At 22.4% G+C, this 23,239-nt stretch overlaps 2 protein-coding genes across 5 annotated transcripts; both read right to left on the bottom strand.

Moving 5' to 3' along the window:
* Window positions 1-509: 509 nt before the first annotated feature.
* On the bottom strand, window positions 510-8,225 carry LOC107993218 (uncharacterized). 4 transcript variants are annotated; one of them, XM_062076989.1, is made up of 5 exons: window positions 7,929-8,225; window positions 7,622-7,803; window positions 5,748-5,906; window positions 4,511-4,739; window positions 510-4,405 (listed from the first exon to the last, which is right to left on the bottom strand). In XM_062076989.1, exons 2-5 carry the CDS (start codon window positions 7,796-7,798, stop codon window positions 2,922-2,924), a joined length of 2,049 nt encoding a protein of 682 aa, XP_061932973.1. In that variant the 5' UTR covers window positions 7,799-7,803; window positions 7,929-8,225; the 3' UTR covers window positions 510-2,921. The 4 variants fall into 4 exon arrangements, with proteins under 4 accessions (XP_061932973.1, XP_061932974.1, XP_061932972.1 ...); XM_062076990.1 differs by having other exon boundaries at window positions 510-4,402; XM_062076988.1 differs by having other exon boundaries at window positions 510-4,739.
* Window positions 8,226-11,236: 3,011 nt separating this feature from the next.
* On the bottom strand, window positions 11,237-23,182 carry LOC107993198 (aminopeptidase N). Its single transcript, XM_017049503.3, has 15 exons — window positions 21,714-23,182; window positions 21,449-21,530; window positions 20,833-21,095; window positions 19,535-19,741; window positions 19,312-19,467; window positions 18,398-18,727; window positions 16,834-16,984; window positions 16,645-16,771; window positions 15,962-16,052; window positions 15,148-15,331; window positions 13,636-13,843; window positions 13,222-13,499; window positions 12,884-13,083; window positions 12,310-12,486; window positions 11,237-12,154 (listed from the first exon to the last, which is right to left on the bottom strand). Exons 1-15 carry the CDS (start codon window positions 21,746-21,748, stop codon window positions 11,722-11,724), a joined length of 2,922 nt encoding a protein of 973 aa, XP_016904992.1. The 5' UTR covers window positions 21,749-23,182; the 3' UTR covers window positions 11,237-11,721.
* Between the last annotated feature and the right edge of the window lie 57 nt (window positions 23,183-23,239).

Below are 23,239 nucleotides of genomic sequence, written 5' to 3'. Positions count from 1 at the left end.
ATTATTTTTTGATTATTTATTTGATTTAATGATAGTATAAATAGTAATATAATTTAATATTATATTAAAATTTTAAATTGAAAATCTTAAATATTTTAATGTTATAATATACTACATTGTATATATCTGCATGTTATAGATTTAAATGATGTATATATATTTTAGTTAATTCATAAGTTAATAATTAATGAATTAAATTATAAATAATTAAATAAGATTAAAAATTACGTATAAATGTATTTTATAATGTGTTTTGATTAAAATACTTATATTTATTCGATTTTTGTTTATATATATATATATATATATATATACATATATATATATACATATACAAAAAAATATTTTACATGATATAGAAGGCATCTATGATTTGTCAATGTTTACATATAATATAGATTGTATATTAGTTATGAACAATATGTATATTGTTCATTTATTAAAAAAACACTATTATGAACAAGATTATTTAAATGAAACATAATATTTAATAATAAAGATTTTAAATATTTTTATAATTTTTAATCTCTCTTTAATCAAATATATTAATACATGAGCATCAATGTTATTTTGAGATATTTAATTTTACAATAATAAAAAACAGTTTATTGCTCTTTATTTCGCTGGCTTCTGTCAATTCCATTAGAAATTAGAGAACTAAATTTATGAAAACTACACTTTTCTCATATTGATTGTGTATGTATGTATCATAGTGTATTACACGGCCAATCAAATTACTAGTTATAAATAAACATGGCACTCTCTCTTTATAGACTGTTTTCGTCCTCTACGCAGTGTCAAGAACATATTGAGTATATTATATATTTCTGTACAGATTATAGTTTCTTATTATGATCATTCAGGTAATATATAATGTATTCAGTCTATAAAGTAATAAAATATCGAATGAAAATATGAAGCATAAAAATATAACTACGCAATTCGATATAATAATTTAATTATAATTTCAACTATTTATATTTTATCCTATTTATAGAAATACAAATGAATTTTATAATAAATATAATGAAAGTATAAATATTCTAAAGATAGTATAATTATACAACAAAAATTTTATTAGAAAAAAAAAAATATATTTCTTTGTCAATGTATATGTATACATAAATTCATGTAAAAAATACTTATATATTATTGCAGTAAACAATCCATTTTGTTACATTGTGCATTAATTAGTTACATTTCAAAATACTACAATATATATATATATATGTATTATATAATATATAATATATAATGTATATATATATATATATAAATACAAATAATTTTGTTTCAATTTAATATCTATTTAAAAAATATAAACAATATAAGAAAATACATGATAAACTATTATACAATTTATAGTTTTGAAGTTTCATAGTAATCGCTTTTATAACAGAAATTATTACACTGGATTATTATGAATTAACTTACTTATTAAATGAAATAACTATTATGAAATATTAATTATCATGAAATAAAGATATTAACCCTCTATAACGACATGTCACTTGAAAATTATACATATTCACATATGTATATTTTTAAATCTTATTTGTATCTTATTGCATTCATATTTTTATGAATTATGGCAGTAAATAATTCATTTTACATTGTTATATTATGCAATAAATTCAGAGCTTACATTTTAAAAGTACATATTATAAGTAATAATATATATATATAAATATAAATAATAGCAAAATTAATTTTTAAATTTTCAATAAAAGCAAAAGCACTACAGAGAATATAATAATTTATTTATAATAATAATTTTTTCTTTATAAGAAAATAAAATTCTAGTTATAGAGAGTTAAAAAAAATATATTTATGAATAAAATTATAAATAAATCATTATATAAAATATGTAAGATTTCATTCTCTCTTAAAGGCATATAACAAATCATAATTTATAGTATTAAGATATTCACATTACTGTAAATGATATGTATGCATTTTTCACACACACAAAAAAAAATTTGTTAAAGTTTTACTTAAATACAATAAACTAAAATGTTCAAAATATTTATGTACAATATTTCTAGAAATAAATCATTATGTATATATACATATTATTTATACATATATATATAAAACTATACGTGTATCAAATAATGCGTTTTTATTTCAAATATTTATAATAAAATTATATTATTTTATATTATTAATTAAATAGAATACAGATTAATTAATAGCCTTATTTCAAATATTAATTTAATTAAATATTAAGAAATTTTAACTTTAAGAGTAAAATAAAAAAAAAAATATTTTGTAACTATTTTATATTAATTTATTATAATTAATTTATAATATGTTGTTTATGTGCAAAATAAAATTTTATTTCGAATTTCTTCAGAGTTTTTTATTTTTGATGATAAATCTTTAAACATTTGAATGGATTGAACAATTGTATAATTAAGTAGAGTTTTCAATAAGAATAATAATAACAAATATCACAGAATTTTAAGAAGCTATAATAGTAAAGGAATTATGAATATACACGATTCAAATTATTTTTGAAAGTTACAAAAAATATTTATTTCTGAGTTAATATTTCTTCATTCAATGAAAAAAATAGTTATATTTATTTTCTTAATAGTATTTAATACACGTATAGAAATATTTAATATAAATTAAAAAATATGGCCAAGTAAGCACACGCGTGTATACACGCTCAAATAAAATAAAAAAAATATATCTTGAATTCTTATAGAAATCAAGGAACTACATGTACCTAAATAGTTTATCGCATATCTATTTTTTATATCTGTGTTTTATATACAAGAAGTTCCATATTAAAAATATGTTTTTTAAAATATAAAATAACATGCATAAAATTATGCGTTCTCTTTTATACTTTGACATTCACATTCAAGAATATTATATTGAATTATTATCATTATGTAATTTTTTAATACTTGTTAATTTTTATTAATTATAATTGGCGATTCCAATGAATTTATATTTGTCGAAAGATATTTTTTACGAGTTCGTACGTACTGTGATGGCGCTGTTCTAATTTGAATATGACAAACTGCTTTTGCATTTTCTTTTGGATCATTAATACACATATTTTGTTTTTTTGAATCTGTAACTTTAACTAAATGAGTACAATTTTTTCTCTTAAGATTATTAATTTCTTGTCTTATTGGTGCTACAGATGAACGAGTTTTGCGAGGTTGATAATCTGGTGTTGCTTGCATTTTTTCTAAAGCAGTACGTAAGGGTAATAAACCAACTGCAAATGGAATTTCTGTATTTGATGAATTTTCCAGCAAATTTATTCTATTTTTATAATCTTCCGCAAAATCTGTCATATCGCCCCATAATGCACGATTTATATGTTCTATTGTATTTAATTTAGGTAATGTAAAAATGGAATCAATATTTGTTGTTTCTGATATGCCACATTTTAATTTATTTGTTATTTTAACTGTTTGCTCATCTTTTTCTTTATTAGATATTATACATTTATTTTTTTTAACAATTAATTTTGTATTTCTACGAGAATTATTAAATGTTTTCTTAATAGGTTGTATTACATTGTTAATAACTTGTTCTGGAACTTTACGATCTATGTCCTTTATTTTACGTTTTCTTTTAATACATAATTCCGTTTTATTTGAAAAATTTGATTTTTTAAAATGTTCTTTTCTTTCAGTAGAAGTTTTAATAGTTTCATTATTATTTATAGTTTCTTCTATTTCTTGTTGATTTAATCGTAAACTTCTTCGTAATATTGGTTTTGAACAATTAGAAATTTCAGTATCTTGAGTATTAAATTCTGTTTTATTTATACTATCTTGTTGTGCATTACATTCAATAATTTCTTCTAGTTCTTTACATTTATTTAATGTATGCTGTTCTGTTAAAGTAGCTCCTACTATAGATTGAATATTTTTAGTATTTAAACTTATAATATATTCAGCACTCTCCATATCTAGTGATGTTAAAAGTGTAACTGGTATATCAGTAGTGGACGGCTCATCCAATAAGTCTATACAATCAGTAGATGGTGGATTCTGAATTATGTTATTCATATCTGTTAATTTATTTTTTATTTCATCTATAGATTTTCGTCTTTTATGAGTGTAAACTTTAATACATTTTCCTACTTTATTAGGAACATCAGCACCTTCAAATTTATATTGTGCAAAGTCTTTTTCAATTTGTTGAAGGCAAGATTGTGATAATGACATAGAACTTTCTTCACATTCATCAATATCTGAAAGATCACAGCATTGTTCATATAATATAGGTTTTAATTCGTTATTTGTACACAAAGTATCACTATTTATTATTCTATTTCCAGGACATTCTATTTCCTCATTTGACATTTCTTTCATTTTATCATTTGTTAATAGAATTAAATTTTCATTTCCCATTAATTTTGTAGAATTACCTACTGAAAATAATGTATTAGTTTGTTCTGCATTAGTTTCAAAATCTTGTGACTCTTCATACAATATATGTTCTAATTCTTGTTCAGGAGAATCACTAATTGTATTACCTTCTGAAGATTGATTTTCACTTGTATTCACATCACTATTACTCTTATTACAAAGTACAAAGCACTCGTTCTTAACAAGTTCATTACACTTTACATGTATATAATCTGTATTATTACATGTATTGCTTATAATCTTTGTTTCAGTAACTTCTTTGTCCACATCATTGATTTCAAAACTTCCTACATTAGAATTCATCATGGCATCAACCACAGTTGTCAATTCTTTAACCTATATGTATACAAAAAATTATTAATATTGATATTAATAGTTTTTTTAATTCATAAAAAAAAATTGATTTTTACAGAAAAATTTTATGATTAGTTCTCTAAAAATTTAAATGAAATTATAGTAAATATTTAATAAGTTCAACAATAAGGACACAAAATATTTTATTCTAATATAGATTTTTTACAAACAAAAAATAATTGATATATATGTAATAAAACTTCTTATGTTTAACCTATATATAAATATTAAATAAATAGATTAATTGAATGAGTTTACAAAATGACTATTTATTAAACAGAAAATCAAATTCTAATTTTTACATAGCTATTTTGATAGTCCTCTTCTAATATTATTTTGTTAAAACTTTATATTTCATAAATTTAAAAAAATATTATTATAACATTTATTAAAGATTCTACAATTTTTTTATAATAAATGTTTATTCATTTTTATTCAAAAATAATCATGAATTTAAATGTTTTCTATCATACATTAAAATAAAATTAAAAAATTTTTTTCATTCATTTTATACATTTAAAAAATTTTATAATAATTTTTAGAGTACTAATTATTCATATCAATGTTTATTTTAAATATAATTATATTATTACGATATATAATAAAATATTATAATTTTTCATTATTATTTCATTTTATTTCACAAAGGAAAATTAAAACAATTTAATAATACAATTAAATACAAAATGAAACTGATTAAAAAAAATGGAAATAAAAAAGAATATATTAAATTATAATTTTTATAATAAATTTTCATTTCAATATAATATTTGTATATAATAATTATATAATTTATATAATAATATAATATTTTTAATTAATAATATAATATAATATATATAATAATAATATAATTTATTTAATAATAAATATTGTAATGTGCAATATAAATTTTTATTTTTAAATGTATATTATAATTTTATTTGAAATAAAATTATATTTATATAAATAATTTTTGTTAATAATTATAATATATATTATAATACCAACCTTAAATTTTTTCGTGGCAGTTAATAAAGGTGATAATAATTGATAAGAAATTCTTGTTTCTCCACAATACATGAATTCAACCATGGCCTTCAAAATTTCAAAGTTTAAGTCTTTCAAAAATATAACTGGTTCTTGACCCAAATCTTGTTGTAGAATCTCCTATTACATCAGAAAGTAGAGTAAACAAAACATATTAATAGACACAAATTTTTCATATAAATATTTTTTAAATTATGATAAAAATAAAAAAATGATATTCTGTTACTACCTTATTATTTTTTTATTAATTGTTTTTATAATTTATAATATATTTAATGTTACAAAATTTGATACAATATGCAAAGAACACTTTTAATAGTGTTTAATTTTTTTCTTAGAAAAATTAAAAAATATTTTTATTAGATATATAGATATATCAGATAGATTGATATTTCATTTAAGAACAAAATATTAACTTTTTATAACAAAAGTTTAATATATGTAATATAATATAATATAATATAAATATAAATTATAAATAAATACATGCATATTTTAAAATATATTTGGTATTATTTTTATTTATTTGGTAAAGAAAAAAAAATTAAATATATTCCTATGAATGAAAACTATTTACAATTATACTATATATTTATTTTACTATTTTGATTCCATACAAATTAACTCTTTGATACCTTTATATTCAATAGATCTTCTTCATAAGTTGTAAAAATTATATCCCACAAACATGGTTTCTTCAAATACTTGCAAATAAATAAGGAAATTCCAATATATAAGGCTTTTTTATTTTACATGAATATTACATAATCCCTGTAAAATTGTCCTTTTATAAGTATTTTATATTTTCTATATATGTATACATATACATATACACACACATATATATATATATACATGTAATGATAGAAACAATTGATTAAAATTTGAAATTTTATCAATTTATATTTGATATTTAATTAAAATATATTGTAATATTAATTAACTATACATTGATAATTATAATGTAAATAAAAGTATTTTCACTATTGTATGTGTTCTTTTTAATTATATATAATACTAATTATAATAAAAGGAATTTTAGAAACTAAAATTATATTTACAAATATTAAATTTAAAAAAAAATTAATTTCAATTTTGTAAATACGAATTTACATAATTTTTAAAAATAATAAAATTTTAATAAATGATTTCATATGAAATTTTGATAAATGATTTCATATGATAATAAAAATATATAAATGTAATATTTTATATATTTTATATATTTTATATTTTTGGATTAATATTTTATTTAATTATAAAAATATATAATTTTTATTAAATATAAATATAAATTATAATATAATAATAATATAAATTTATTTTGAATAAAATTGTTTTTATTTTTTATATAATTTAAAAATTATTTTTAATTAATTTTAATTTTGAATGAAATTATATCTCTGTAATTTATAATTATATAAGACAATTAATATTTATTGATTTGATTATTTTTAAAATACAATAAACTTTGAAAATGAAAAAAAATAATAAATAATATTTATATTCATTACAGCAAAATAATATATGAAAACATTAAAATTGATATTAATAATATTATTAGATAATTAATATTTTTTAATTATAATAATTGTACATATTAATAATTAATATAATAATTGTAAATAATTCATTATACAAATAATTTGTTGAGAAAATTAAATTATATATTTTTATTGTTCTTGAAATAAATAATATTGAAATTAAAATAAAAAGCTATATTAATAATATAGCTTTAAAAAGTATTTTTTTACTATTAAAAATAACTATTAAATATTAAAAATAATTTATCAGAAATTTCACTAATAAATAATAAATATATTTTTTAAGCATACCTCGAAATATATACTATTTGATGCTAAAATCAGTTTATGAACACGTAGCTTCTGGTCTTCACATACGAGTGTTACATCAACAAGTACTTGACGTGCCAATAGTCCACTAAATTTTTTTGTAATATATTTTGGATGATCAGTCCATTGTAGGACACAACATTTAGCATTTTCGACCATTGTGTCTATAAATTTTGAAACAGAAAGCTATTAGAATTATAATATAAATTAAATAATATATAAAATCAACATAATTTTATATCTTAATCAACAAATTATATTATATTTCATAAATAATAAAATTACATACCGAAATATGATTAAAATGTTAATCTTCCTCTATCGAGAGTAGTTTGAAAAAAAGCACTGAAACCTTTGATGAAATGTATGCAATCAATTTCGATTAATGATAGATAATGATATAGCGCCTTTATACATTCTCTAGTGACTTTCATGAAGCACCACCGGGAATGTCGGTTTATAAAATCACCGAGTTTACACAACATTTGCTCACTAACGTATTGAAATGTACAAAATTAGGACGTAAACGAAACTCAAAAATTAGCCATCTTACATTACGATATAGATATTTCAACCTATGAATATATTGTTTGATATAGAGCAATGATGAGATAATCTTGAACGATTTCAAATTAATTTAATGTGGTGCCATCTTACGTCTCTTAACAAAGTATATTCGTACGTAATGAGTTATGGAATGATTTCAAAAATATTTATATTTTTATATAAAATACATTATATATTTAATAATATTTATATAATTCATATAGATTTCATATATTCATATTTTAATAATAATAAAAATTTAATATATTATTTATAATTAATTGAAAAAAAATAATTTAAAATTTAATTTAATTAATTTAAAAGTTTTGGTTGTAAGTATAAATAAATGAAATAAAAAAATAAAAAAAAAGAATTATTTTAACATTTGTTTATATTATATGTGTAATAAACGATTAAAATTAATGAATTTAAAAATAATAACTCATGTTTAATCTACACAATATACAATTATAGTTTTAATAGTTTTAAATTTAGTTAAATTTGGATAATATAATTAAACGCATGTTCATACATTGTTATATAATAAATTTCATTATATAATATGCTGCCATATTTTATTATTATATTTAAAATTATATTATAAAATATAAAGAAATATATTATATAAAAACAATTTTTTAAAAATTAAAAAAAAATTTTTATTGTATTTATCATTTGTTGAAAAAAAAAGATAAAAAAAATTAAAAAATATTGTAATGTAATATATTGTCAATCAATTTAAATATTCAATATACAATGTACTTATAAAACATTTATAATCGACTCTATCTTTACTGTAATCTCATACTATACACTATTCACAATGTATATACTTTGAGTTTCAAAGCTTTTGATTTCATCATTTCAGTCTTAACAGAAATATATATAACAAAGAATGTGTAGAGAATATTTCTAATATAATTATGAGATGCAAAATTCCATATGATATATTAATGAATTCATTTCGATAAATAAATGATGAAATTAAAAGAATTAATAAATTATAACAGAAAATTATTTTTATTTGTAAAACATTAAAAAAACATTAAAACATTAAAAAATTACCTTTATATTTGTATTATGAATTATATTATGAATTAATCATGAAGGTATGTATAGTAGAAAATTGATACTTGTTTGATTCTTATTAATAAATAATAAAAAAATATTAATTACCATATTTTAAAATTAATTACAATTTTGTAATTAATTTAATTAATTACAAAAAAATTAAAAAAAAAATTAAATGTAAAAAAACTGTTTTAATTTAAATTATATAAATTATTTCATACGCATATCTTGTTAACAGTTAAATATTCATTTGGTTAATAAATAGTAAAATTTTTTTATATTTTTAAAAATTATAATATATATATATATAATGGAAAAATAAAGAAAAAGAAATTGGATTCTAATTACTGATAAAATTGAAAAAAATTGGTTTAGCATGAACAATAATCTAAAAGATTGATTTAACAGAAAATCTTATTTTTTCATATATATATATATATTTTGTAAAATTAAGAGTATAGTATTATAGTTAAATATGTAACTAATTTAAAATGCAATATATTATATTATATGTTTTATTTGCAGATCCTAATAATATCTTAAATATAAATATAATAAATTATATTTTAAATATGTCATATTATTAAATATTATATTTTATGAGGTTAAATAAAAATAAAAAAGTATATTTAAATATACTTTGATCTTTATTTTATTTGATGCTATAAAATTTTATTTTACAATGTTTTAGTTGTTTATAAATACTTTTATTCATAATTATTTTCATTAATTTTTCATTGTATTTGTATTGTATTAATGAAAATGTATTAATGAAAATGAATATGGCATAATAATACAAATGAATCATATGAAGTCTTTTATTTGTTTAAAATTTATAATATAATATATGTGTATTCTATCTTAATAGATTTTTATAATATAGTTTTTAGATAAATAATAAATTTCAATGTTTTATGCTTTATGTTGTTATATTGAAGTATTTTTGCATTATATTAATATGCACAAACTGACAAATTATTTATAAATATATACAGCTAAAACTTTGTATAATAAGACTTTTTAACTGAAATAAATATCAAAGTATTTCTCTAAAGTATATCAAAATCAGAGTTTGTTTTTCATAATTTTCAAGTATATCATATAAAGAAAGTGTTAGATTTGATATTTCTATTAAAATTATAAATAGATATAACGATATATTATATGAAATATCTTTCATTATAATATACTTATTTAATATATTAATATTATATATTAATAATTAAATAATTATGTATATATTATTTAATTATTTAAAATTTAATTATTAAAATGTCTATATTATTTAAGAAAAATATTTAATTGGCATTAATATTTGAATATAATAATACTAGTAGATTATAATTAAATCGTATAACTTCAAGACATTTTCAAATAATAAAAGCATTAATAATATTACATATTATTAGAAATATATTGCAAGATTTGATATCATAAAAATGTGATATTATAATAAAAAAGATACAATAAAAAAGATTTCACTTTATAAAATTCTTCTTTTATCTTTAAATTAACTAGCGATAAACGTATATTTATTAAGTATATGTAAATTGATTGAGTATTAGTCAAATTTATCTGATTTTTTACATTATAATGATTTTCAATCATATTTTTCAATTTAAATGAGAAATTTTTATTAACAAGCTATTTAAAAATATTAAATTATTATATTCAAAAAATTAAAGTAAAAATTAATTAAATTAGATTAAAAAAAAGTATTTAAAATAGTAAATATTTTATAACTGTGTAACTTATGCCAAAATTCATTCTTTATTTTGATATAGTCTGTCAATGAATTGATCAATCAAATTTTATAAGTCAATTGATTAAATCAATCATTTAATAAACACACAAATAGAAGTTATATTATGTATTTTAAATTATATTTAATATTATGCATTTTTCCAAACAATAAAAGAAATATTTTAAAGGAATAGGAATTTTCTTATAATTAAATTGCAAAAATTGGAACTAAAATTGTTTATTGTATTATTGTTAAAGTTTTATTTAATTAAGCAGATAATTAAATTGATACAAACGGTATTATATAGTTTAAACAAAAATTATTTAAATAATTTTTTAGATCTTAAATCAATAATAGTTGATATAATTACATTATTTATTCAAATTTAAATATTACATATCTAATAGTAATTGTACATTTGTATAAGCTTTATATTTTTTTGATAAATAAAGAAAATATAAGCTATAATTAAATTATTATTACATCTTCAAATTATTAATTTGATTATTTCAAGTATTTATTAATTTGAAATTTATTTTTAAAAATTTTTTTAAAAGTTATTTTTGCAAAAATTTATTTATATATTTAAATTCTAAGCAATGAATGATTGATATAATATATAACTATAAATATTTCAGAAATTGTAAAATTTTTTTTCAATTTCTAAATTTATATTTAAACATTTTCATTTAATTTTCAATTATGAGCTTTCTTTTTTAATTTATTCCGTGCTAGGAACTATAGTAGTAGTGACTATATAAGGTTGAATACCTTCTAATTCTTCTTTTGGCAGATTTTCCATAAGCCAAGCATCAATTACTGGAAGATTTTTTTCACTCCATTCTTTTATTTCCATTTTGCAACATTTTTGTGTCATAAGATCGGGTGGGAATTCATCCGAATGACTTTCATACAATTTACGCAATATATCTAAACCTTTTTGATTGCTAAATGAGGAAATTGCAGATTCCACTATGCGGTACCAAATATGTTTTTTATCGTCAAATCTTTCTTTCACAGTATCCCAATTATCTGTTAAAAAGTTGAAGAGGGTTGTATAACCAGCTGCACCACCACTCAATGTAACAAAAATTAATTGGATGTCTGAATCAGTAAAGTTTCCATTCTGATTGAGAATTGTTACATTTAACAACCTGCAATATTATTATTAAGAAAATGAATAATTATTATTTTTCTAAATGAAAAAAATATAAGATATAATATAATTGTATAATTTTTATTGTTCAAAATTTTTTAAATGTTTTGATACATTTTAATGAATTAATGGAACATAATTATTTATGATTACCTTTCGATTTTATACGTATCTTTTGGACAACCAGCTAAAGATTTTAAAAGATAAGTTCGTTCATTTTGTTTCCTTTCTGGACTGTTCTGAGGGAAATTTATAACACGTTGAAGTCCAAATTCCCATTCTTCTTCAGTACCCCATTTGAATACCGGACAAATAAATTCATTAGCGACTCTATAAAATAAATAATTAATTTTTATATTATTATCATCGCAATAATAATTGATTATAGTAATCATAATAATAATTAATAATTAATGAAATTTAATCTTTAAAATATAATAATATCTGATTGATAATATCTGAAGTTTTAATATAATTATATAAAATATATAATTTTCAATCATTTATTTAAATCATTTTAAAATATAATATTAATATTGCAATCGAGATCACAATTGTCTTTTAATTTTTAAGAAAAATATTATACGAAGAATTGTTTTCTGAATAATTAATAGCATTAAATATAAATACATGTTAAAAATTAAATATTTTAATTATCACTTGCACATAAAATAACTATAATCTTTTTTACTTTCAAAATAATAATAAAAATAATAAGTTTACGAACGGATTTCCTTTATCCGGTTCCTTATCAGTCAACCATTTTTTGTATTGATCCCGCGCTTCATTAACACATGGTTCGTATCCAGCACGACAAAGAAAATTTTTTGTCATTCCTCGCATATGAGTTTTCCAAGATGGTTCATTTGTCTCAATATTTTTATTAAGTTCCTCGTACAAAGGCTTCAACAATGTTCGTATGTATGCCTAAGTGACAATAAGTTTTTCATTCATTAACTGATTTTATTTTTTTTTCATTTTTATAAAAATTTAATTTTTTTTATTGCAACAAAAGTAATTTATATTAAATACTACATAGTGCACAGAGAAATAGGAAATATTTACCTCGAATTTAGGATATACTTCAGTTCCCTCGATACGTCTACCTATGTGATCAATCATCATAAAAACTGGCTCCCATACAACGTGGCTCCTCTCTTCTTTCAAAAAGAGCGTCATATTTAACGCGATTCCGAAACAAAGTTCTCCGGAATATGCTAAATTCCAAGAATCGTGAAGAAGTTTTGCTCTTGTTAAAACAGGAATCTTTTCTCGATTTGGACTTTGTAAAAATTGTGATAGCATTTTCCAATTACAGGAATCATAGTTTACCGGGAACATGCCTATAAAATCATTTTGTCGAATATCATACAATGAAATTGTTTCGTTAAATCGATTTAATTATCTGATAAAAAATTATCGAAGAAAGGAGACGGATTTATATTATTTTAATTTTAATTTATATTGCCATTTTCATACCTATTTCCTCCGGATTGACAATGATAAAATGATTTTCATTAGTGTTATCTGGAACAGTGAGATTTTTTGCTGAATTTCCTTTCGTCAACCACAGGTGGCAAGGCTCTTGAAATGTTAATTTTTCTTGGGTCATTATCACTATCGGTATGTCCCATTCATAAGAAACTTTGGGTGCGGAGTCTCGCGTAGTTTCCCTGAGGTAAACTTTCTATAAATATATCCCAATATGAACGATATTAACTTTCTAATTAAATTAGAAACGAACAATATATCGAAATATTTGAATAATAATGAATTAAGTTTGAATTAAGAATAATTTATTATTTAAAATATTAAAAATAATTTATTATTTTGGGTATTTTACATATATACAACTATCATGACAAATATATTATCACGTACAAATTATAACTATTTGTGTTGTTGTTTCTTTCGTAATAATGAAATGATGTTATCTCCAGAACTAAAGAATATAAGTATGTAAATGTATTCTATTGTACATTTTTATTTGGATTATACCGTTAAGATTACTTTAATGGTTTTGTTAAAGATGGAACAGCATTTTTTCGTTCTTCAAGGGTAAAATCTTCATTGTATTGTTATGCTCATGCGATAATTGCACATCCGTCCGGTTTAAATTATTTCTACATTTTAAAAACTACTCATTTTTTGTTTAAAAACGAACCTTGGAATTTATATAGCCACTTGTAATTCATATATCACATATATATATATAAATAAAAAAAAATGTTTTTAAAAATTACGTTAAGATAATACATCTAAATTTTTGTTCATGATATATTTGATTATACTAAGAAAAAAAATTATATGTCAATACAAAATGTTAATAACAATTGATTTGTAACAAAATATAATTTATTTTAAATTAAATTATTTAATAAAAATAGAAAAAGCAATTTAAAATATAGAAATATATTCAATAAAAATATTTTATTTTTAAATGTACAAAAAGTATTTTAAAGAAATTAAAAAATAAATGCATGATTTCCATGATATTTTCCTCGAACTTATTAATATATGTTTTTTGCATGTTGAAGTAAGTAAAATTGAAAAAATTGTGTAAAGAAAATCCTATAAAAAAATACTTCATAAAAATAGACCTAAGTGTATCACGTTTCTTAATGTTTTTTCATATAAATATAACATTTTTTTAAAATTAAAAGATACGAAAAAAATTCTGACTTATCGAATGATTTCGTTATATAAAATTTCAAATTTATTTAGAAAATAAATATTATTGATCGTGCAATTGATTGTGTTATTCTTTTGTTGCGTTTACTCTCGATTTGCATATCCACATCGTTACGTACTTATGCAAGAGGAGAACCGACTTCATTCAAAGCGCCCATAAACAAACACAAGATTACATTTCGTATTCATTGATGGCTTTATCCGTGTGAAAATCATCACTATCTTTATGCTTTTTTGCGTCTCTGAGGTAAGCAACGTTTCTGCTTTAAAATTGTAAGCAATAATTGTAAGTACACATACCTGGCTAAGTGTAAGAGTTTGTGTTTCGTAATCGCGAATCACGGTGACTAATGGTACCCTATCTCGATTGGTCCACGGACCTGCAATGCTGTTCACTGTCAAACCTTCTGGCAAAATGTTCATTTCTTTCGCGACATCGTTTAATCGGCTGTAAATGTCATCTGCAAAAAAGGTTCGTAGGTTCCTGAAAAAATTGTATTTGGCGGGTGAACAGAGTGAATAAAAAATTCAGTCGGGAAAAATAGCCGGGAAACAGTGTTTCTGAAAATGATTTATAGTATAATAAAATGGGGAATTATTTTCAAGATAAAATTATTTTTCTTCTCAAATGTTTATCGAAGTAACAGGATGTTGTTTGAAGATAGAAACGAAAATAAAATTGAAATAACTAAAAGTGCGTCTTGTATGAAAATTTTGAGAGAATTTGCAAAGTTCAAAATAATGCTAATAAATTAAATGATATATATATATATATAGAGAGAGAGTAATGTAAAAGATAATATGGATTAATATAGGAGAAATTAAATTCAAGATAAAAAGCCGATAAAAATTTTTCTGTAATGATTTTTCTAAATGTTTGTGAAATAATGTAAATTAAAAAAATAAAAAAATAATTATTTTGTAAATTATTTGACATTAGAATGTAATTAAAGAGATTGCAAGAAATTTCTATTTTGTCCATGATATATGAATATAAAGAATATTATTATAATTTTTTCGATAATCATTAATTTAAATAACATTTATTAGAATTTAATTATTAAACTTGCATCTAAAATCTGCTTCCCGGCTAACTGATAAAAACAATTACTACTCTTCTGAATTCTGTTGAATGAAATTTCTAACGCCTTTCTGGAATAATTTCTCTCCAAGGGTGTAATTGAACATCCGGAATACCAGTTCCGCTATAAGAAGAAAAAAATAACGTAATTAGACTTACACAATTAGTAGCAATTTGATGTGTTAATTACACGATAATTTTTTTATAGTATATAAAATTGTTAAAATTTTCAAACTGGTTATTTAAATAAAAATTATTGAGTCTTTTATAATCTTAAATATCTTTTATAATTCTTTTTTATTAATATTCGAAACTTTGTTAAATCATTTAAAGTACTAATAAATAATATTTCTTTATTTATAATGACTAATGATAAACGAAAAGTTTAAAATATTTTATAAAAATTTTCGTATATATTAATATATATATATATTCTGAAAAGTCAGTTTATCAGTAAAAGAAAAACGGAGTCGTAAAAAAATACATCTGCGTAATTTGATTTTATTTTCTACAATATTTTTTATCTGCAAAGATTAAGTTAAATAAAAAAAATCTAGTCATAATTCATGTTATAGAATGTTCTTTAAAATGTATTTAATATATAAAAATATATATATATATACAATTGTTTTAATGCATTGTATTATATATTAAATTATATATTAAATAATTATTATTAATGATAGCTTTTATAAAATAATTTAATTAAAATTTACTTTTCGCTGACGTAGCTTCATTCCTGATTCCCCCAACTCTGGAAAAAGGTTCAAATTTTCCAAATTCGTAATAAAGAGAATATAACAGAGTCATTGGCCATTTTCCTTCCATTTCATCTGGATTGAGCTGCAATAAATATATCACTTTCATAAATTAATTTTCGTACGTGCACGAATTATAATACGTACATTCACGGTGGTCATTGAAGCTAAGAACGAATTAAGTGCTTTGTTAATTGGTGCATCACTCCAACGGAATGGCGTAATATATTGACCAATCCATTGATAAATTAGTTCATAAGCCGTATTCCAAATTGAAGGACTGCTTATTTCACTTTCCCTATAATCAAATTATTAAATAATTATTTATAGATTTATTTTTTTGTACCTACAATAGATAATTTAATAATTTTTAGCTTATTATCATATAAAAATTTTGTTTAAATAATTAGAATATAAATATATGTATAATATTCAGACTTATATAGAAATTTAACAGAAAACGCGATTTATCATATGTTTTTTTTCTATAATTTTTATTTTTAAATAAATTATTAGTATTTATAGTTATTTTTGCTTAGTGTTTTATGCATATTTAATAGTATAATACAATATATCAAGTGATTCATAAAATTATATGAAGAGAATTAATATCGATTTTAATAATATTAAGAATTATTTATTTAAGTACAAAATTATGCGCGAATTACCAATGTTTTATATTGCGAATCGAATGTAGATAATTTTGGTTACCATAATTTCAATGGTTGATTCATACTTGTTGGTAATTAGTCTATAATACAGTTATCGATATAGGGTTATTCATTAAAAAAATATTAATAGAACTAACAAATTAATAGAAATTATAATAGATTCAACGAATCGAAAAATTTGACATGGTTTTTTTACAAAATTAAAAGTTAAATTTTACATTTTATTCAAATTTTGAATAATCTGCCGAATTCTATTACTCGACGGTCGGTGATATCAAATCCTTTTTATCAACGAAAAAAAACTTTATATAATACTTTATTGATTATTTTCCTATATATATATATATGTTTCGTTTTTTTTCAAATAATTCTCAAAAAAATGTTAAATATAATTTTATTTCATATTTTAATATTATACTTTTTATATTTGATATTTTCTTTACGAATAATCTACAAAATATACCGTTTTGAAAAAATTAAATATAAATTTTAAAGATATATAATAATTTTTAAGAGATAAATTTCTCCACAATTGCTTTTTTATTATAATTAAAATTTAAATTATAAAAATTTTTTTATTTAATAAAATTATAAAATACATATTACTATATACATATACTATGTATATATATATATTTTGTATATTAAATAATTAATATATGAAATTATAATTCATAAATTATATATTATTATTTTTTAATAACCTTATTGGATTTGTATCGATAAATTTTATCGTTAATGATTTATTTAAGTAAGTAGAAAATACTACTTATTAACGTATCTGAAGATCAGTATTTTTAAATAAAATTTATAATATAATGATATTAATTTTAGCATGCAAATAAATGAACAATCAAATTTTTGGCTTTTTCAAATTTTATAATTTTATCTCTTAAAATTTTTATTCGTTTCTTTATAATTTTTCAATAAATTTCAATAATGCAATGGAAAAGTGTTAATATTATTGTTTACAAAAAAATATATAACACTGAAATAACGTTTCTTTCATGCTCGAAAAAAGTGTGATAAACAATACATACTTAAAGAACATCAAACCCCAACTGTCAGATGCTTTGGTAGCACTGTACAAAGGAACCGCTACCAAGTCGAGTTTTGGCAAAACAATCGAGCTGTTGAAGTATTCTTGTAAATAATTCATAATCCTGACTACTTTGTCAGGTACGTCCTTTAAAGAGTCCAAATACTCCTTCCGACCCCACACTTTAATCTCGAGCTTTCTTCCATCCATTTCATTGATTTCCTGTGTGGGCGAGATACTCTCGAAGTCCGATACTATCAAAGCCAATTGGTACGTTGATATTTCCGGTGTTTTCGAGAAATGATCCCAGATTAAATCCGGCTCTCCATCCCTGAGTAAAAAGAACGTATTTTAATTGTAAACTTTTACACAATTGAAAAGTATTTATACTTATTTAATCAAAAACTTTGAACAGTGATTGTGTTCGATAATTAATGGAACAATGACAAGAATATTGTTCGTATAAGAGATTTGAAATATCATCCTTTATATACACTTTAATTAGATATTAGCCTATCGAATTTAACTGATATTGATTTCTTATAATCTAATGAATCGGGCGCGAGAACTTGGGGAACTTTTTGTTTCAAACTTTCAAATTTCATCATTGTACTCTAGAAAAGTACAATAATATAAAATTATAAATATATATTTAATATATTTAAAATTTTTGAATACTTTCGATTCTCAATCATTTGCAGGTGAATGTACAATATCAAATAAAATTAAATTAAGTTAAATCAACTTTTAATACAATGTTTTCAAAGTAAATTTTCTTAACTCGATAAGTATTTTATTTGAAATATTCTTTAATTCATAATTTCGTCTATAAAAAATATCCTCGACTCGCTGCCATTAAACAAATTTATTCGTTCGCAAAAGATTAAATAATATTGCGATTTACAAATTACTTACATTTCCGTACTGCTCTCGAGAGGTGTGTTCGAAAGGGCAATCATATTTTTCGGCCGCAAGACGCTCAGTTTGAAGGTCGCTTTGTAAGGAGGTTCATCCATACAAGGGAAGACAGTTTGCGCGCTATCCAATCTGAGATTGGTAGCCACAAAGGGACTGGAAAAGAAGATATATTACGCGAGATTCTTTTTCACTTAGATTACGTGTAAAACATTGCAATTACTGTTTCTTTCCATTGGCGTCGATGTATTCGTTTTTGAAGAAACCGCTGCTCTCATCGGTGGTAAGGTTTCCGGTGAAAATGAGATCTACTTCGCAGCTACTTCCCTTTTTTAGCATCTGCTCGAGATGAATTGCGTAAGAAGATGGCCATGAATTAGGACGAGTGATTCTCGCAACGTTCACATCCATCAGTGGCAAGCCTTTCTCCCTTTTTATTTATTTTTTTAATGAACAGATATTAGTTCAGTTTCGAGAGATAATTTAAACCATAAATTATTATTACATTTAAATCATAAATAGCGATAAAATTAGCTAATTATTTGGAATTAAATTATTTTCGATTAAATATGAGATTACATTACGTATGTAATTTAATTCGTATAATTATTACACGAATTAAATTTGATCGTATATAATGCTTTCCAGAAATTGTGTATTAAAGATTTATTTGAGAAAATATAGTTGATGTTATAATAATTATTAACTTTGATTTTTAGTATTCGTATATAGAATTTCATTTAATTAAATTCTTGATGTCAATTTTATCTTGGTGAAATATAAAAGTCAATATATGTATGTATTTCGATAAAATTTTTTATTAAATTTTTAGAATATATCAATTTAAAAAATTTCCAATGATTTCTATCCAAAATTTGTATTATTTTGACTAATTTCTTAAACTTCAAACTGAATTCACTTAATTATTAAAAATTGCTTTTTGATTTTTTATTTCAGAGAAAAGTATTGCAATTTTTATTGAGCACTGTTAGTTTAAAATTCATTCAATGTATCACATTACAAGCAAAAGACTCTAATTAAATCTTAAATCTTAAATCTTAAATCAATATTTTGGAAAATTGGACATTCTTTAATAAATATATTATTCTACTAACCATCATATTTTATTAATATTCTGTCGTGTTCCAAATTTAAATTCGTTTCACAAAGGAAATTTCTCTTTAACAATATATACTACAAATAATTAATATAAAATTATCATTATTAAAAAAAATCAAATAAAAATTATCCAATACAAGAGAATATAAATTTGAATCGACAATTTATATTTTTATCTTTCTAAAAATTGTTCGAAATATTTATTTCAAAATTATTGCATGAAATATAAATAATAAATATATATAATAATATAAATATAAATATAAATAATAAATATAATTCAATTTAAAAACAAAATTATCCATTTCATATTTCAACTTGTTTTCTATCGTATTAATTAACCAATCATTTAAAGTTTTGTTCAAAGTTAATACTTGCTGTTCGTTCATTCAGTAAATTTACCTTTCCTCCAACGACATCTCTGTGGCCCTAACATTATAATCCGAGATGTCAAGATGTGGGTGAGCATTTAAAATAATTGTGTCGCTGGTATCTGTCCAAGTGACATTGATCTTAATTCGACCTTTGAATTTATCGTTCCCAATAAAAGGTTGAAGTTCCAGGTGGTAGCTGGTCGGCACCACTTCCCTTGGCAATCTGCGCTGGCTTACTTTCGACAGATACACGTCGTTCAGATCTATGCTTCGTTTTGATTTCCATGGTATCTGTAAATTATTTTCTATTTCTCCATCTCGAAACCTTTCCTTTGTATCATTGAAATACGTAGATCGGGATTAGATACATTTTTCAAACATTTTTTAAATATATATCAACATTTCGAATGACGAAAATTTCGATCAAGGAAATAGTATTCCAAAAAAAACGAATTTAATTTTAAAGAAAGTCAATGAACATAAATATATATATATATGTATGCACTATTTCAAGTTACAATTACTTTCCAAAAGCTTTATAATATTTAAAATTAATATTTTTATTTATTACGTGAATCTAATGATATGATAAAAATCGATGTTTTATTGCACACACAAATCATATTAATAACAAAACTACTTACACTAGAAAAAGCTTTGGTATCCTGTGGAAAAATGAATATCAGGAAGAGCCCAGTGATAGCCGCTATCCACCTCATAGTTCTCCTGTGGAGTAAGTCGAAACGATTATTTATTTCAACGGGAATGGATCGTGAAAGATATGATATAGCTGGATGGTGAAAAGTAACAAACACTCTATCTCTTTATTATCGGCCACCACGAGTTATCAAGCATCGATCTTAACAATCGAACTGCACGGGATCTGCCTCTACCGAATCGAACACTTACTTCGCGATCCTTATCCAACACGTCCTCACTTGCATGCGGTGGACAACGATCTAACCGATGCAATTCGTGTATTTTCGAATATCACCCACTTCGACCCGCAGCCTACCAAGGCGTGCTGACGTTTGACCTTGATACCGCGATCCCAATATCCGTGTCACAACGTAGTCGTTGGCCAACTGTCGTCCAACCTTCCGCTCTTTCGAACCAGGGCCAGGCCTGGTTGGATTGTGCGAAGAAAAAGACGCAAAAAAGATAAAAAAAAGAAAAGGAAAAGGAAAAGAAATTGCAACAGAGAATGGAGAGAAAACGTGGACGGCCACGTGATGGAAGGAGGACCCCTCCGGATCGGTGTCCGAAGCACGGTGTTCAAAGCGCTTAGATCCACTTAGCCGCGTAATCGGTGGATCGTCCATTATCCAATTCCATCGGGCAGACGTCACAAAAGGGCCTAATCACGCCTGTACCCGTCGGTGACGGACGGAGAGGCGTAACGTGAATGGCCAATCCCGAAAGCATCAATGGAAATTGAGATGCCACGAGCCTACTCTGTGGCGTCCATCCGAGTCTGGTACCGTTTCTGCAACCAGGAACCCATTGTGTATTCGTTTAATGTTTGAAAAGCGGCCAATTCAGCGGACAACCGACGACTTCGTTTCCGATTTGGTGTCAATTGGAACTGAGAAAGAGAGAGGGGGGGGCAGGAGGTTTTGTGTATCGCGTTTTTTTCTTCTTCGACCCCCAACTTCAACCCGTGCCACTTGTCTCCTCCGACTTTGAGGGTGGGTCGAGCGAGGGAGAGACCTCCTTTCTGGAGCAACGACGATCATTCTAATTCCCTTTAACCGTGTTGCGTGCGTACCGTGCGCGTACGAAATCGTGCCCTCCCTTTTGGGTATTTGCGACGCCCCAAATAAATTGTATCGAGCAAAATAAAGCAATTATGAGCAGCTTATGTTACAAGCTAACACAACAGCGTTCGTTTCGTTGTTTTGTTAAAATTTTGTAAAAAATTGTAATCATTTCTGATAAATTAGCAAAAATGGTGAGGATTTTCCAAAATTTTCAATTTTACGTGCACGATATTTAAAGAGACGTCTTTCAGATTTTAGAAACTGAAACGTAGAAGTTGATGTATACGAAGAAATGTCAATTCGATGTTTATTTTATCAAGTTATAAGCAATTTAAGTTCGCTTCGTTAGATGAAGCGAAACAGAGATAGAATCAAACCAATTATTTCATTTCACGTATATTCACCAATTGTCAAGAAGTAACTATTCGTGCAACTTGTTTGCAGATATATCTTGTTGAATTTTCCTTTCGAATACATTTGATAGATATGCCCTGATAGAACCGCAATTATCATCGATAAAATAAATAAATTTATTGTACATTTCCTATCATACTTGACTTCGAACGTATTTAACTTGGACGATGATGGAACAAGGAGAAGAGAGAGAGAGAAAAAAACGAAAAATTACACGCGGTGTAGAAAGAATGAAGAACAATGCGAAGGCAATGATTGAAA

This window comes from Apis cerana, linkage group LG7 (genome assembly GCF_029169275.1).
Source record: "Apis cerana isolate GH-2021 linkage group LG7, AcerK_1.0, whole genome shotgun sequence".
NCBI lineage: Eukaryota > Metazoa > Arthropoda > Insecta > Hymenoptera > Apidae > Apis > Apis cerana.
Note: the sequence above shows the minus strand (reverse complement) of the source record. Positions and strands in the feature narration are given on the sequence as shown.